General features: G+C 67.5%; 1 protein-coding gene across 6 annotated transcripts; it reads left to right on the top strand.

Annotated features, from left to right (window-relative positions):
• Positions 1-7,914: 7,914 nt before the first annotated feature.
• LOC140632161 (synaptotagmin-15-like) lies at positions 7,915-16,351 on the top strand. Of its 6 annotated transcripts, none has more exons than XM_072823892.1 (7): positions 7,915-8,037; positions 8,578-8,755; positions 9,131-9,273; positions 10,264-10,559; positions 11,831-12,001; positions 12,717-12,837; positions 13,671-14,367. In XM_072823892.1, exons 1-7 carry the CDS (start codon positions 8,031-8,033, stop codon positions 14,261-14,263), a joined length of 1,509 nt encoding a protein of 502 aa, XP_072679993.1. In that variant the 5' UTR covers positions 7,915-8,030; the 3' UTR covers positions 14,264-14,367. The 6 variants fall into 6 exon arrangements, with proteins under 6 accessions (XP_072679993.1, XP_072679994.1, XP_072679997.1 ...); XM_072823893.1 differs by having other exon boundaries at positions 7,919-8,037; positions 8,583-8,755; XM_072823896.1 differs by lacking the exons at positions 7,915-8,037; positions 8,578-8,755 and adding an exon at positions 14,642-16,351 and having other exon boundaries at positions 8,767-9,273; positions 13,671-13,850.
• Positions 16,352-16,633: the final 282 nt, after the last annotated feature.

Below are 16,633 nucleotides of genomic sequence, written 5' to 3'. Positions count from 1 at the left end.
TTACCCAAAGCGGCCTCGGTGACAGTGTTGGGCAGTCTGGGAACAGGACAGGGGCAGCATGGCAGGCAGACGGCCGCGGCCAGCCCCACAAGGTGAGCCGGATGCCCCCAGCAGCTCGTTTGGGAGACCTGGATGTGTTATAGGGACGCGTATGTGTCTGAGCTTGAACCGGAAAGTCCCCAGAGCTCTCAGGGCAGCCCAGCCCCAGCCCCGCTGCATTGCTTCCCGCCCGGAGCCGGGGCTGCCCTCCCCCCGCAGCCTCGGCCCCGCTCTCCACCGACTGGCACCCTCCAGGGACACACAACTCCGGCCCCTCAGATACCTGGAACCACCGAGGCCCCACCCCTGCCGCTGGCTGCCTCGCCCCTGCCATCTGTCCCAACGCCTGGTTCAAACCAGACAAATCTGATAGACGTGGGTCACCTTCGACGCCGAAGGACAGCACGCACCCCGGCCAGCTGACGGACGCAGCTCCTAGGTCAGGAGCCCCCTCCCCAGGGTCACATGGTCCAAGACACGGCCACCTACCCGTTGTCCCCCAGCCGGGGCAGCCATCGCTGCTGAGCTGTCGTCCACACAAAGATGTCACACGAGCCACCACTCTGGCGTTGGGAGGCGGCAGCCCACCTCCAATGGGCTAAAGCACCCAAAGGCCCCGAGTGGGGCTCTAGTGAGTCAGCAGCTCACGGCGGTTGGGTCTGCGGGACGCGGGGGGCAGGGACATCGTGAGAACCTGGCACCTCCCGCGTCTTGGCCGGACTGCCCTGCACGGCGGGGCCTCAGCAGCCCCCGGGTTGTGTCCCCGCATCTATCCGTCCGCAGAAACGGACTTAAAGCATCGGGAGTAACACTGCGTTGCTGTGTGAGCTGCTGTTCCCGCCACCCCTAAACTCGAGGCCTGGGTGACGGTAAAGGAACGTGAGCTGCGGCCCGGCTCTCAACCCGTCCCCATAGCCGAGGCAGTGTGAGGCCCTGAGCGCTCGGCCCTGGGTCAAGCTGAACTCTGGAGGTAAGGGGTCCCCCCATCTCGTGCTCTGAGACGGGGGGAACATGCGGCCTCAGTCGCCAGAGGAAACACAGGGGACACGCGGCACAGCAGCCGCCCACCGCAGTCTGCACCTTCGGGGGTGCAGCATCCACGCACATCCTCCCTCCCTGGACGTCGTCGAGAAGATGTTCTCGTTAGGATAAAGCCGGTGTGCCACACGCCGCCGAACCCGCCCCGTGGAGGAGCCCAGAGGGAGCAGTGCCACGCGGAGCTCCAGGGCCCAGGGGCGGGACCCATGGGAGCCACTCTGCGGGGTGTGACCGGGTGGGGGGCAGCCGGGGGAGGGCGGCCGGGTCAGCACCCTGACGGCAGCCCAGCTGGCCAGCTCCCCCCACGCTTACCGGGGGCCTCTCGGCCCACTCGGGGCGCCCTGGGACACGCCCGGGGAGACCCACTGCTCAGACAGTAACGCTGCCGCCAGAGGCCTCCCAGCGGGACAATGAAGCGCCAGGCAGGTACCTGGGGCCCCGCGGGGCGAAGCCTTGTGTCCCTCGCGCATCAGCAGGAGCCGCTTCCCTTGGGAGCCCAGGCCCCTCCCGCCCCCTCCCGCCCCCTGCCCGCCCGTGGGACGAAGCCTTGGTGGGCAGGACGGTGGGAACCGGGCACCGCGACTTGGAGTGTCCCCCACGCCACGTGTGCTCAGACTCCACCCCCAGGGGCTTCGCGCGCCCACCCGCGCCCACCCGGGAGGGGAGGAGAGCCGCCCCGCCCCGCCCGCTCCCGAGGGCCACTGCCCCGTCTCTCTCCTTCCTCAAAGATGCCCGGTTTCCTGGACGATGGGGCCCGGGCTGAACGCACCCGCCCAGCTTCCCTGCGAGTAGGGCCAGAGGGAGACCGACTGCGTCCTGAGCAATGAGGTGCAGAAGGGAGCCTCGGGGAAGGACGCCACATGACGCCTGGGGACCCCACAGCCCTGCTGTGAGCACAGGACAGAAGCCCCGCGCTAGGGAGGCAAGGACCAGGGTGGGCGAGCCCGCGCTCTGCCTCGACCCAGGCTGCGGGGTCCAGGAGGACTCTCGGGTCCAGTCGTGGCGTCGTCTGGGGTGTGCATTCCTCACCCTTCACTTTCACTGCTTGAAGTTTCTCAAAACTCCGGTTCTGCCCATTTAAAGACCGTACGCTCGGGCTTTAGCCCGCAATGACTCGCGCTGTGGTGCATCGGTCCATGCAGGCCTCAGGTCCAGGCTCAGCCGATGCACCGCCCTGTGTCCTTGAGCGGGTGACGAAGGACATGTAACCAAAGCTCTTCGAGCCTGTGTTTCCTCATCTGTAAAATGGGAATAAAATTGCCGTGACGCAGACAGCCGTTTCCCTTACTCACCTCCTACCGTGGGACGGAAAAGGGCAGACGCCCACCCTCTTGGTGCCCCTGGACACCAGCCCCCATGGCCTGCCCGGCGATGTACAGGGCAATGTGCCGGGGCTTCCCGAGGAAGGGACGGGCGTGAGTGACGGGCACACTCACTTCTTCCTCTCCTGCCTTTGGACTCGGTGCTGGAGGACGCCCAGCGTGGGGCTGCGGAAGCTCCCCGGCCGTGAGGCGTCAGGCGGGGAGGGAGACTCCCGGGGCCCGGCTCTTGGATAGGAAGCTTCAGCGGCCAAAGCAAACCTGCAGCCATCTGACAGCAGATCCCCCAATAATCCCCTATCTCCCCAATCCTAAGGCCCAAGCTCTCCTTACCTCTAACACCTCCCTCCCTGTCCCTGTGTCCCTGTCCCCTTTCCCTCAGGGGAAATCAAGCCACGCGTCACCACTGGGTTGATGCTGAAGGACTGTTTCACGGCTCGGCAGGATTCTTCTCAGATGCCGGCAAAGCGGCGTGATAATGGTGCGTTTTGTGACCGATAGCATCTTAAGGTCATCGCAGTAGGAAAGCGAAGCCTCCTTGTGGTGAAGTCCCGGTAAGTCAGGTTTTCCATCAGACCAAAGAACTGCTAACTGGGGAATGTACCTGCTGCAGAGGGCGGCTGGGAAGGATGCACGCAGGTGTGCTGCGCAAGGAGGGAACCTGGGGTAGGTTCTATTTAAAGGGAAGGTACTTTGTCCCGGCCTCAACGTGCCGTTGGCCCAGCCATAGACACGCGCAGCCTCTGAGAGACACAACTGTTTGTCGAGAAAATAAGCGCAGGCAGACGGGGAGTTCTGGGCTGGACCACACAGAACTCAAAGCAGGTGCCGACCTCATATCACTTGAAACTTTTGATTCCAAACGGAGACACACACTCGAACTGGCTCGGGGGCAAATGGGCAAAGTCCGGGGTGTTCCGGCCTCGACGGGCTCTGAGTCGGACCCGCGACGCCGTGGCTCGGGCCCCGGGGCACCAGCGGCGCAGGGCACGCTCCGTTCTCAGCTGGGCTCTTGGCTCAGGCAAGGTCCCCGGTGAGCTTCCAGGCCCTGGGAGCCCCGGCCCGGCGCTGCCAGGAGGCGGGTATCTGTGGGCCTGGCCCGTCCTGTGTCTGTCTGGGTGGCCCTGAACCCGGCACAGCAACAGCGGGGGGAGCCTCCGAGGAGCCAAGGCAGAGGGAGGGGTCAAGGCAAGCAGCGCCGGAGGAGGGAGGGGGCTGTCGCAGAACACACAGGCCACCATGTCAGCAGCAGGACAGGGGACGGCTTCTCCTCTCTGCCCCTCAGGCCACCCCCTCCCAGGCCTCCCCTCACTCACAATGAAGGCTGGTGCAGGGAAGACCCAGTGAGGAGCTGTGATGAGGCCACGCACCCCAGGCCACTACCCCAAGGCGTGTGGAGGGGACAAAGGGTGCAGCTCTCCGGAGGGGAGCCCTGCTCGGCGCGTCGCCCCAGCCTCACTGGAGCCACCGAAAGTGGAAACCATGTTTCCGCCCCACTTTTGCTGCTTAGGGAATCTCCGTGGCACTCACCCACGAGCTTTCCTAGCGCCTCCCACGTCCCGGGTCCATGGGGCTCGGCTGACAGGCCGAACCCACTGCGCACAGGCGCTCCGGTGGGTTTGCACCCGCTGCACAGACCCCAGGGCCTGCACCAGCCGCCTCCGCCACCGGGGCAGGCTTTCCTCGGCCACAACCCCGCCTCTGCTAACGCTCCGGGGGCCCACACAAGTCCGCGGCCAAGCTCGAGGCCACGCGGGAGGGAAGTGTGGCTCCCGCCAGGGGCTGTGACAGCAGCATGACATCCGGACCAGGAAGAGAGGACTTGAGACCAGAAACTTAATCTACTGCAAAAGGTAAACCAAAGATTTGCATTCCCCGTGGGCACGTGTCTGGATTTGTTCATCGTAGAGAAAGCTCCGCTCTAAGCCCTGAGGCCGACCAATGGCCTTGTTGATCCGTGGTCCAGGGAAAGGAGGAGGGGCCAAGGGAGTGCTGAGGCCACCTGGTCCCACCTGCAGGGAGCCGCCACCGACATGCTCCCTCCCTGTCCCTGTGTCCCTGTCCGCTTCCCTCAGCAGCTGCCCGGAGTCATCCTCCCCCACGCATGAGTCATCCTGGAGTCCTGGGCTCGGAGCTCGGAGCCTGGAGGCTTCTTTCCTGATGGAGACAAAAACTGCTCTAGGCTCTAGGCTCCGGGACCTGGAGGAGGGACCCAGAGGAGGGACCCGGAGGAGACTTGCTGCCGGGCACCTGGAAAGCCTTTAGCCGCTGTCCCTCGGCCGCCGTGCCCGCCTCGCCATACCCAGTGGCAGAGCCGTGCTTCCCTGATCCCAGCAGGTGGACCATCCCAGCTCTCGTCCCTCCTCAGCCCCTAGAAGGTCCCCCTCCCTGGGGGGTGCTCCCATGGTTCTGGGTACAGCCGCCCGTGCCCGTCAGTCCCCCCGGGCCTGCCCCCTGCCCCGGCCTCGCCGCCTGTGTGCATCAGCCTCCAGGTGGCTCTTCGATTCTGCGACATTCTCCGGTGAGACACGAGGTCCTGGGGGGTCCCTGAGGCTGCGTCCACAGGAGGGGGAGCTTCAGAGGAATCCCGAACTCCTGAACCCCGGGGTTGCACAGCAGGCTCAGAGCAGGGTCCAGGCCAGGGCTTAGGAGGAGGTGGGCTCCAGTCCGCTCCCGGGGGGAGACACCCTCCAGCTCCGACCTGGCCAAGGATGGCGCTCTCCCCCCGCCCCCCCCCCCCCCGCACGGCCTGGTCCCCCAGGGTGGGCTGAGGCTGGTTCTCCGCCACCTGCCTACCTCCGCTCTTCGGAGGCTCCTGTTGGTTTACTTTTTAAAGATCTTATTTATTTGAGGGGGAGGGAGCATGTGCACAAGCAGGGGAGACACGGGCTCGATCCCTGGACCCCGGGGTCACGCCCTGAGCCAAGGGCAGCCACTCGGCCGCCCCTTCACGGCTAACTTCTCGGCATCTTTGCCGAAACATCAACTTAACACCTCGATACGTGCAAACAAAACTTTTTAAGAAGCATTTCCCAGCAGCGCCGAGGGCTGGCCCTGTGCCTCCCGGCCTCCGGTGCCGAGGAAGGCTGGCCAGGTCAGGAGCCAGCGGGCGCCGGCCGTGTGTTTCTTGGCGCAGCCTTCATCCTGCTCCGGGCTCTGTTCCGCGGCGATGAGAGACGACGGTCCCCAGACAGGCTGGCTCTTAGGGTTAATTGAAAGTGGCCTTTCTCATCAATCACCCGCTGCCCTCAAGTGTTAACACGGCAGGCGCAGAGGCCTCAAGGCCTGGGGCCCTGCCACCCTCCCAGGGAATGCTCTTACCAGGCGAAATGCGACTTCCTTTTGGCCTCAGAAAAGACAAACTGGGTCTGCCGCTGTTTCCAGATTTTCCAGCTCCCAGAGACCCGGGGAGGAACAAGACCTGAAAACAGGAAGCAGGGCCGGGCTGCAGCCAGGCCTGGACACTGTGGACGGAGGGGAACCGGCCCCGAGGCTGCGGCCCTCGGCCTGCTGCACAGCCGGCCCACGGGGAACGGTCTCGGGCCTTGCTTGGCCTCTCCTCTCAGCCGGCCAGCAGGGGAAAGGAAGAAGGGGTAGGGCAGGGGCGCCCCACTGTTTCCAGGTGGTCGGCAGAGCCCCGGATTCTGTTTGCTCATCGGAAGGCGGTCCCCACCCCGCAGGGCGACACAGCAGGTCTCCGGAGGCCGCATGCGCCAAGCCTGCACCCTCACACCCCAAACACGAGCGGCAGGAGAAGCGATCTCCCCGACACCTGCCCTCATCTTGCAGGAGAGGGAACCAGGGTCTGCGCTCAGTGGGCCGCGGTGTGAGGGCAAAGGCCCAGCCACTGGTCTCCAGGCCCAGCCGAGAGCTTGCGGGGGCCTGCGATGCGGAAGCGGGGGGGTGGGGGCAGCGCACCCTGGGGTGCAAGCCCTCCAGCCCCGGCCCGGATGCTGCGCCCAGTAAGACACGGCTCCCTGCCTTCATGAAGCCCCATCAGCTGGGGAGGGAGACGCGGGGTCACACAGGCACTGGGTGCGGCAGAGGGGTGGCAGCGGGGTCCTGCAGGGTGAGCCTGGAGGACAGCTGGGGGTGGGAGCTGAACATGAGGAACAGAGAGGAAGTGGGTGCGGTGTTGGGGTTAGAGATGCCGGCCGGGCCGGAGAAGGTGGTGGTGAGGGCGTTGGCCTGGAGGGAAGCTGCCAGGAGCAGGGGGAGTGGGGGGGCTGTGACAGAGCAGCCAGCAGGCCTGGGAGCTCAGCAGGAGGCTGGGGCGGCCACAGGCACCCTTTGGGCAGAAGCACCCACTCGCGCAGCCGGGGGCTAGCCAGGGGCTGGGGTGGGCCTCGTGGGGGGTCCCCGACACTGGTTGCGTGGGCCTTGCTTGCTGCCCGTCCAGGTGGGGGCTCCCTGAGCGCCTCAAGCAGCAGGAGGGAGGATGTGAACCCCCCCGGAGGCTGCACGGACGGGGGGTTCCAACAGCGCCCCCGTCCTGCCTCGGCCCTGGGACCCGGTAACCTCGCCCAGCAATGGGAACCCCGCAGGCCCGAGCCCCCTCTCCTAGGCATCACCAGCCCAGCGCGAGCAAAGGTCCGAGCCCCAGGCCCTCCAGACCCTGCAGCCAGCGCAGTGGGTGCCAGGGGAACGGCTGGTACAGGGGCCGCCTGGCCTCCTGGCAGCCCGGGGTGCAGAGGACAGACAGGCCCTACTGGGTACACACGAAGGGACCCCCTTCACCCGACCGCCCAGGGAGGACCCCCCAGGGCACCACCCATCCCACCTGCGCCCTGCCAGCCCAGTGGGCTCCGCGCCTTGTCCACTCAGCCTCCTCCGTGGGGGGCCAGGTACGGGGGCCAGGTGAGCGGGGCCGACTCGGGCTTGGGACGCGGCCCTCAGAACTGTCAGACAGGCCGACCCACCCCACACACGTCCATTCCTTTCGGTCCCACCTACGACGCGGCCCCAAGTCTCACATGCTTCCAGCGGTGCCCCCAGGGATGCTGTGCCGTGTCCCAAGGGGGTGCATGTCCTCCCCTGGGCGCCGCCAGAGCCCGCAGAGGAGCGGGAGGCCCTGCCCCAGCCTCGTCACCCGGCGCCGCCCCTGCGCCCCGGCAGGAATCCGCACTGTGCCGGGGCTGCGGGTGCCCGGGGGACGCAGCGCTGCCAAGTCACATGGTGCACATAGCCTCCCCCCAAGGCCTGGTCACCATCCTGACCCTTTCAGCCCAGAGGGCCCTAACCCCACCAGACACTGTGCGGGTGCTAAAGGTCACGGTCCCAAGCGGCACAGCTGGCGAGGGTGGAGCCCAGCGGAACCAGGTTGGGGGCCGGGAGCCTGGGGCACCAGCCTGGTGGGGGAGGGCGGGGGGGGCAGGTGCAGGCCCTTCCATCAGATGCTGCCGCGACCGCCTTCGCCCGACCCTCCCTCCCTACCCTGCACCCCCACCTCCCTCCCCGTGCTCTCCACACCCCGACCTCTCTTCCGGCATCCGCCCACCTCCCCCACCCCCTGCTGGACGAGCGGGGCCTGGTCGGGTGGAGCTGGCTGGCTCCTGGCCTGCACCGCCCCCAACGGCCCTTAAAAGCCTGCCCCAGGGCTGAAGGCACGGAGACCTGAACGCTGCCAACAGCCCCATGGCCGGTAAGCCCCCCACCCTCGCCCCCAGCGGGCGTCAGGCCCCCCCCGGCCCCCCCCAGGCCGCACTTGCCCAGCAGCCCGAGCCGAACCCTGGCCAGGTCCCCGCAGGTCCCGGCCCCGCAGTGCAGGGGGTCCCGTCGGGGTCGCGTCGCCCCTCCCGCCTGCACCCTCTCCCACCTCCCCGAGGGCTGAGGAAGGGATGGGCCTTCAGAGAGGTTACGGACCCCAAACAGTCCAGCGTCCCAGCAGCTGCCCCACCCCAGGCGCGTCCCTCGTGCCTCCTGGGGCGTCTGATGCCCACACTGGGCTACCCCAGCCCGACCCGGATGCAAAGCTCGGGGAGGCTACGCGGGAGCACGAGGAAAAGGTCTTTTCCAGCCAGAAGCCCAGGTTCAGGGCCAGCGGCTTTCCCAAGCCTGCTGTGGGGGGGGGGGGTCCAGGGGTCTGCCCAGGGGCTGGGTGCTGTGGGAGCCCTGCCCCCAGCGTGAGGGTGAGGCTGGCGTGGCCTCCCCGCAAGGATATCCTGGCAGCCTCTGTCCCCAGAGCAGGTGGCCCTGATGGCCGGGGGCCTTGCTGGGGGGCTGCTGCTGCTGCTGCTGCTGCTCTGCGGGAGCTGCCGCCTGTGGAAGAAGCTTCGTGACGCGCCCGCCTACGAGGAGCTGCCGGGGACCCCGTCTGCCCACAGCCTCCGGGGGCCCGGGGGGCGCAGGCCCGGGGGCAGGTGAGGCAGGAGCCGAGGGGGCCGGGCACGGGCTGGCAGGGATCTGTTGTGGGGCAGCCCTCGGCCCGCCATGAGGGAACCCCGGGACCGTCACCACCGGCGGCGGGGCAGGCGTCGCAGGCTCATGTGCCAGATGAGGAAATGGGCGCAGAGGACACGCGGGGCCGGGGAGCAGTACTCACAAGCGCCAGAACAGGCATTAGAGTCGGGCCCGGCGGCAGCAGGCGGCATTGGCTTCGCAGGCGGGGTGACGGGGCTGAGGGGGTCCCGGGAGACGGTGCTCTCGCCTCCTCCGCTCCTGCTTCCTCTTCTTCCCCTGTGGGCCAAGCACACCGAGGCCACCAACATGCATGTCCTCTCCCTGCCTCGGGACAGGCCACCAGATGTGCCATTTGTGGTGCCCCCTTCCCTCCAAGACCAAGACCGGGGGCCCCTGCGTAGTGGACGGTGGGCACAGGCCCCATGGGACCCCTGCCTCGCCCTGGAGCTCCAGCCCCACACCTCGGGCGGCATCGCTGGTGAGTGCTCCCGCCAGAGCCCGTCCCAGGCCAGGGCCCGTCCAGGCCGCGTCGGGGGCACCCATTGGCCTCCACGGCCAGCAGCCCTCACCACCAGTCACCAGCTGTGTGGGCAAAGCCCCAGGACTGCGATGCCTGGGGAAAGCCCACAGCACTGGCGCCTGCTGGCAGGACCTGGGCAGTGACTTCCCCCCCAGGTTGGACCCCGGGAGTGAAACAGCGCGGGGGGGTGGGGGGAGGGCTCCTCTGGGTCTCAGCAGGAAAGCCACGTCCCCGGGAGCCTAGTGCTCCGGGCAGGGCCTTCTGCTTTCCGCCCCCCGGAAAGAGCTGCCCAGGGAGCACTTGGGGGACTTGGGTTTACCGGGTGCCGCAGCAGCCCCAGCTCGGGCGTCTGAGGGGGAAGGGACCGCACCCCATCTTACTCGACCTCAGAGCTGAGCCGGGCCTTGTCAAGGTCTCAGGGCGGTGAGCAGCGCATCAGGGCGTGGGCCGCATGTGGGCTCTGTGCTAGGCTGCAAGGCTGCCTGACGCAGGGGGCACAGCCTCCGCCACCCCCGTGCTCGGACGCCAGGCCCCCTCCCCAGGACCACGCTGGCACCGCTGACCCTTCTAATTGGAAGGGGAGGAAGAGGCAAAACTTTGTCACTGACACCCCCCAGACACAGTGGGCAGGAGCCAGGCCAGGTGCTGGGCACCACGTCCCCCCACCCCAGCCCCAAGCAGGCCCTGACCTTAGGGGCAGTGGGCAAATGCGTACTGGGGACCCCGGGGGGTCTCAGGGGGCAGCAGGCCTGGACAGGGCATGCCTTAGTGCTGGCAGGTTTCCTGGGGGAGCTGCACTGGAGACAGGGCTGTGTTCAGTGGGAGGAGGGCTGGGGGGTGCGGCCCAGAGAGGGCTGCCCACTGGAAGCTCAGCCAAGGAGAGACGGGTGGGGGGCCCTGGGCTGCCGTCCCCTCCCCCCCGGCAGACCACGTGGCCCTGTGTCGCAGGAGAGGTAAGCACGGTGGGGACCATCAACCCGGAGCTGTACAGGGTCCCAGAGGACAGGAGTGAGAATGACTTCCCCGAGGGCTGCCTGGGGCGGCTGTGGTTCTCCGTGGAATACCGGCAGGAAGCCGAGCGGCTACTGGTGGGTTTGATCAAGGCGCGGAGGCTGCGCGCCCCCTCGGAGGCCTGCAGCCCTCTGGTGAAGCTGCACCTGCTGCCCGACGAGCGGCGCTTCCTCCAGTCCAAGACCAAGCGCAAGACCTCCAACCCGCAGTTCAATGAGCACTTCGTCTTCCAGGTAGGACGTCTGGAGCAGGGGGCTGGCCTCCGGGGATGGGGAGCGGACGCTGCACAGGTGGGCCCTGGCCTCCCGGGCTGGGCGGGGAGGGGACGCTGTGCAGGTGGACCCCACCACGTCCCCTGAGGCCCCAGGCACCAGGGCTCCGCTTTATCCCGCCGCCAAGTTGGGACGACAGCCCTGAGCCTCCCGTCTCTCCGCTGGGGAGACGGGAGGGAGGTGTGGGGAGAGGCCCGTGCTCCTCCCGGCCATCCTTGGAGCGCCTCCTGAATGCATGCCAGGTGCAGGCAGCTCCGGCCCTGGGGGGGGTGGGGGGGTGCTCCTGGCCAGGTTCCCGAGGTAGGCAGAGGGCGAGCCCCACCGGGGTCCGCAGCAGGCGGTGCCCTGGCTGCCCGAGCACAGGCCGGCTCAGGGCCGAGGTGCCGAGGCCACGGGGTCTGGGAGCCCGAGCAGGTGACTGGGGCCCTGACGAGAACCAGCCCTCAGGAGCCACCGTGGTCGAGCAGTGGTCAAGCCGCGCTGGCCAGGGGCGGAGAGGTCTGTGCGCGGCGGAAGTGTGCTCCTGAGAGTGCGGCCCTGATCCTCGCACCCTTCTGGGGCTGGGGGCGGGGGCTGGAGCCAAAGGCCTGGCAGGGGCCCAGGCAGCAGGACTCACAAGTGACCCCGGTCTTCCCGCTCCATGAGGATCAAGGCCCGCAGACCCACACGGCTCTGCGTCCTGCTCACGGACGGGCTCCCGTCCACTCACGACTCCCCGCCCGGTCGCAGCCCCACTGGCTCCGCTCGTGCTTGGGGGCAGGGGCAGCCGAGGGGGGACGCGGGGAAGTCCGTGCTCACCAACCATCTCCCAAAGACCAGACGCTGCGATTAGGGTTTTCCAACTCAGAGAGTAGGAATTGTGTCCCCTTTCCAGGTGAGGAGACGAGGCCCAGAGGGAGACCCGGGGCACCCAGCTTGGGGCAGGGTGTGGGACGTCGTGCTGTGACGGAAGGCCAGGTGCCGGGAGGTGCATCTCCTCATGGGCGAGGGGCGTCCTGTGTCTCAGTGAGGCCCCGGGGGCGGGGAGGGGGCTGGTCGTCAGCCGCACCGTGCAGGCTCCTGCATCCCCGGGGGACCAGCGCCTGCCAGGAAGGGTGCCCTGCGGGTGGCGCCTGGCTGCAGGGAGCGCAAGTCCCTGGCTGCCACCTCTCCGCACAAGCTCCTGTGTCCGCAGCCGCAGCCGCCCACCGGTCTCTGCACCCACCCGGGGCCCAGACCCTCCCGTCCCCCAGGTGTCCAGCCAGAGCGTCACCCAGAGGGTCCTCAGATTTTCCGTGTACCACATGGACAAGCAGAGGAAGCACCAGCTCCTGGGCCAGGTGTTCTTCCCCCTGAAGCACGAGGCCCTGGCAGGTGACCCCCCGCACGTCGTCTGCAGAGACCTGGAGCCCGAGAGCCTAGAGGTACCGATGGCGGTGGCCCGGCGCGTGTCATGTGTCACACTACCGAGGGCAGCCAGCAGTCTGGCCCTGCAGCCGCTGCAGCATCAGCCCTCGGCACACGGCCTGAGGCCCCTGCAGGGGGGACCGCGGGACCAGGGCCTGGGCCGGAGCTGCGGGGGGGGGGGGGGGGCGGAGCCACTCCTGGGCCCCCAGGGCCCCCTGAGCTGCCTTGGCCCTGGAGACCAGATCCCCTGGGGCACCTGGAAAATCCACACTTAAATTCCCATCCACAACCGACACCTGCGACAGGTGACACCCCAAATGGGCCAGCCATGAGAAGTACTTACCCTCTATCCTCCTGGCCCCCAAGAGGACCCGGGCCGCTTTCAAGAGGCTTCGGGATCCCCGAGCCTGGAGTTTGAACCCTCAGCTCTGCTCCTCACTACTGTGTGATCTCAGCCCCTTCCGCTGACCAGACCTCAGTTTCCCCAAGTATAAAATGACAGGGGTTTAAAAGAGAAAATGGGGTGCAAATGCCTGACTGCTCAGACCAGGGGGGGAGGTAGTGTGGCCCCCTCAGCACCTGCTGGGTGACGGGGTGCCCTCGGACCAGGGGGAGGTAGCGGGGCCCCTCCAGCACCTGCTGAGTGACTGGGTGCCCTTGGACCAGGAGGAGGTAGTGGGGCCCCCCCAGCACCTCCTGGGTGACCAGGTGCCCTCCCCCGGGCCCCTGCAGCCTCCCTCCGAGTTCGGGGACCTGCAGTTCTGTCTCAGCTACAACGCCTGCCTGAGTCGCCTGACGGTCATCGTGCTACGAGCCAAGGGCCTCCGGCTGCAGGGGGACACGAGCTCCGTCAGTGAGTGTCCTTCTGGGGCAGCTACTGTCCTGTAGCCGGGACCCTCCCTCTGCACACGGCCTGGCTCGGAGCCTCACTGTCCCCCGTGGACGCCTGTAATGCGAGGCCACTCCATCACCCTGCACCCACGACTGTCCCCCGGGACCTCCACCAGGACCCCACGGGCCCAGGCCAGGTCGGCCCTCCCTTCCCCCCCGCAGGGTCTTGGCTCCTGGGACGGTGCTGTCCGTCCTCCTCCGCGTCTGTCCTTCCATGAAGGATGCGTGGTCCTCCAGCGCCAGACCCCTCCGCCCCCCCAAGGGTTCCCTGAACACGAGGCGTCCCAGCAGCCTTGCTCCCTGGAGGCCGGGACCTGGAGGAGTGAGGCCCTGCTCTGGCTCAGTGAACGTCCTGCCTGAGGGGCCCCCGGGGGGAGGGGGGACTGCCGGCCACCTGTGTGTTCGTGGTCACTGCAGCAACTTGTTCTTGAACCTCCCTGTGGATCCACACCCTCTGCGAGCACCACCCCTAGAAACTTGTCCCCTGAAGGCGAAGGCGCTCAGGGGGCCACAGGGAGGCAGGGCACGCAGCGGGTGGGCTGGGCGTGGTGCCCCGGGAGCCCCAGAGCCTTTGGGGGACAGAGGAAGGAAAAGGGGGGGCCGCATGCTTCCTCGGGCGTAGGACCACACACACACACACACCGTTTCTTCGGGTCACCGCCTCGGGCCACAGCGGCCATGAGTGATGGGGTCCTGGCGCCCAGGGTGCGCCCGCCGCCCAGCCAGCCCCCAGCTGCCCCAGCCAGACCCCAGTAGCCCCCCGCCCCCGCCCAGCCCGGTCCGCACCGCCCCCAGGTGTATGGGTCCAAGTGTCCCTGAGGAAGCAGCACACGGTGGTCAAGAGCAAGAGGACATCGGCCGTGCGGGGCTCCGACTGCCCCGTGTACAGCGAGACCTTGAGCTTCCACGCGCCCCCCGCTGAGCTGGACGCGGCCAGCCTCAGCCTGACAGTGCTGCAGGGCGCGGGAGCCCACGGTAAGGCAGCCCCACCCGGGACCCGGGCACACGGCGCGCCCCACACGGTGCACCCCACTCAGGCTGGGCCTGGCCCGAGGACACAGAGCGCCTGGTGCCTCGGGGACCCGCGCAGCCTGGTCCGTGGGTCTCGCAGCAGCGGGGCCTCCCCGGGGCACCCGAGCCACCCATCCCCGGGCAAAGCCACCGACAGTGGGGGAGGTGCCACCACCGGGACCAGTGCCGCGGCCGCTGTGTGCCCCACCAGCGACCGTCCTAGACTGGGCCAGGGTCAGGACGAGGGTTGGGGTGCCCTCTGGCCCCCAGGGTCCTCACTAGGCCCTTCTGCACCCTGCGTGTGGCGGGAGGCGCTGGCCAAGGATCCCGGCCACGCGGGGCTGCCCCTGCGCTGGCCCGTGTCCCTCCCGCTGTGACACCCGCCGCCCTGCCGGGCTCCCCCCGGGGCTCCTGCCACCGCGTCCCGCTCCTGCCTGGGGGGCGCTTGCTGCGGCCTGTGGGGGAGGGGCGGGCGCCAGGTGGGGGCCTGGGGCCCAGAGCTGACCCACCCCCCCAGGCAGCCGGCAGCTGGGCCGCGTGGTGGTGGGCCCCCGCATGTTCGCGCGGGGCAGGCCGCGGGAGCACTGGGACCAGATGCTCGGCGCACCAGGGGAGCTGGTGAGGCACTGGCACGCACTGGGCCACGAGGTGGAGGAGCCCTGAGCCCGGGACCTGCGGTGGCGCCGGGAGCACCCCCACTCCGCACCCCGCACCCCAGGAGCACCCCTACCCTCCACCCCGCCCCCCGTGCCTAGGCCTGGAAGCCGACACCAGAGGGGACACGAAGCCGCAGCTGCTCCCCAGCTGCTCCCCACGAAGCCGCCCGGCGCCCCCCACACCCCCCTGATCCCAGAGCCCCGGCGGGGCCACCCCGGCAGCACCTCAGGTCAGCAGAGGGGCCTCAGCAGCCACCCAGGACACCCCAGCCCTGGGGTCATCCATCAGCATCGCGGCGGCTGCGCAGGACAAAGGTCCTCAGGGACTCGCCCGTGGGCTCCGCATCCGCCCGTTGTACAGGTGTCCCCGGGCCCTGTGGTCTCCCGGCGACAGCACTTAGCCCATGTGGCTCACTTCGGAGGGAGCGGTGACAGCACGTGGCCACAGCACAGCCGTGACTGGACCCGGCAACCACTGGCCGGACGGTGACCGATGACCCACGACCGCCTCGGGCAAGCGTGCACATTCCATGAGGCTCGTCACCGCCTCCCCGTGACGCTGGACTCAAGGTGATGGGCATCAATGCACCAGTCACCGTCACCTGCTGGGGGCCTTGCTGTGGTCGTGAGCCGGACAAATGAATCCTGGGTCTCCCGGCGGCGGGTAAAGTCAGGATTGTCACGCTCTGTGCCTCTTGCACTTTGTGTCCGATCCCTGTCACGGCTGAAGGTGGCCTCACTCGGCAGAGGGCGCGCACCCTCCCACGGAGCGCACACCACGGCCACCCCACGGCTTCACCCTGTCCCCACGCGTGATGGCTCCACGCCCCCATCCCCTGTGTGTCACGGCTCCACCCTGTCCCCACGTGTGACGTCTCCATGCCCCCGTCCCCTGTGTGTCGTGGCTCCACCCTGTCCCCGTGACCCACGGCTCCACCCTGTTCCCACATGTCACAGCTCCACGCCCTCATCCCCCACGTGTCATGGCTCCACCCTGTCCCCACGTGTCACGGGCCCACCCTGTCCCCACACGTCACAGCTCCACCCTGTCTCCACGTGTCACAGCTCCACGCCCCCATCCCCCACATGTCACGGCTCCACCCTGTCCCCATGCATCACAGCTCCACCCTGTCCCCACATGTCACATCTCCGTGCCCCCATCCCCCACGTCACAACTCCACGCCCCTGTCCCCCACGGCACGGCTCCGCACCCCATGCCCCACGTGTCTCAGCTCCATGCCCCTGTCCCCCACGTGTCTTGGCTCCACGCCCCTGTCCCCACGTTTCATGGCTCGCACACTCGTGCCGTCTTTGAGCAAGCCCCTCCGCCAGGCCTGCTTCCATGTCCCCAGGGCCTGAGCCAACAGGCACCAGCCGCACCCGCATGTCAGGGGGATGTGGCACCTGCCACTGGCCCTGCTGGTGGGTCAAGCATCCCCCGTGCAGGACACAGTGAATGTGTGTGTCTGACTCACAGCTGAAGACTCTCAGCTGCAGGAGGCTGTCGCACTGGGCCCTGCGGGAGGGGTCGGAGGGGGGCCGGCGGCAGCTGGGTGTCTGCAGTCGGGGTCAGGGCAGGACATAACTGGAGGGGGCGAGTGGGGCTGCCTCGGTCCTGCCCACCGGGCGCCTCCGGAGGGAAGCCCTTCGCCTTTGCACAAAGCATTTGGAAGGAGCTGGTCAGCAGCCACGCCAACAAGTGCTAGTGTGTGGTGGGATTCTCATGGAGTAAATACACCCGTTTGGGGGCCGTCTGATATCCCTACAACTTTGCATCTTCAATCCATTAACATGGTATATCCCTCCGTCTCCTCTGGTCGGTCTCTCTCTACCTCCAATTTTTAAGGATGCCGGTATCATTCATTTTTTGTTGTTTCGTTCGTTTCAATGTCATTTATTTTAATTCCACGTATATTTTACAGCAAGCAAGACATTACTATTATTACTATGTTCCATCAGGATTCACTTCTATTCACCCCCAGCGTCGTTCTTTCTTTTGCTTTCCCTTCTCTCCTGCGCCTCTGGGACTCTACTTGAGATCATTTTCCTCCTACTTGAAGAACTCTTTTTAGTATTTCTTTTAGTACAGAT

This window comes from Canis lupus, chromosome 4 (assembly GCF_048164855.1).
Source record: "Canis lupus baileyi chromosome 4, mCanLup2.hap1, whole genome shotgun sequence".
Taxonomy (NCBI): domain Eukaryota; kingdom Metazoa; phylum Chordata; class Mammalia; order Carnivora; family Canidae; genus Canis; species Canis lupus.
Note: the sequence above shows the minus strand (reverse complement) of the source record. Positions and strands in the feature narration are given on the sequence as shown.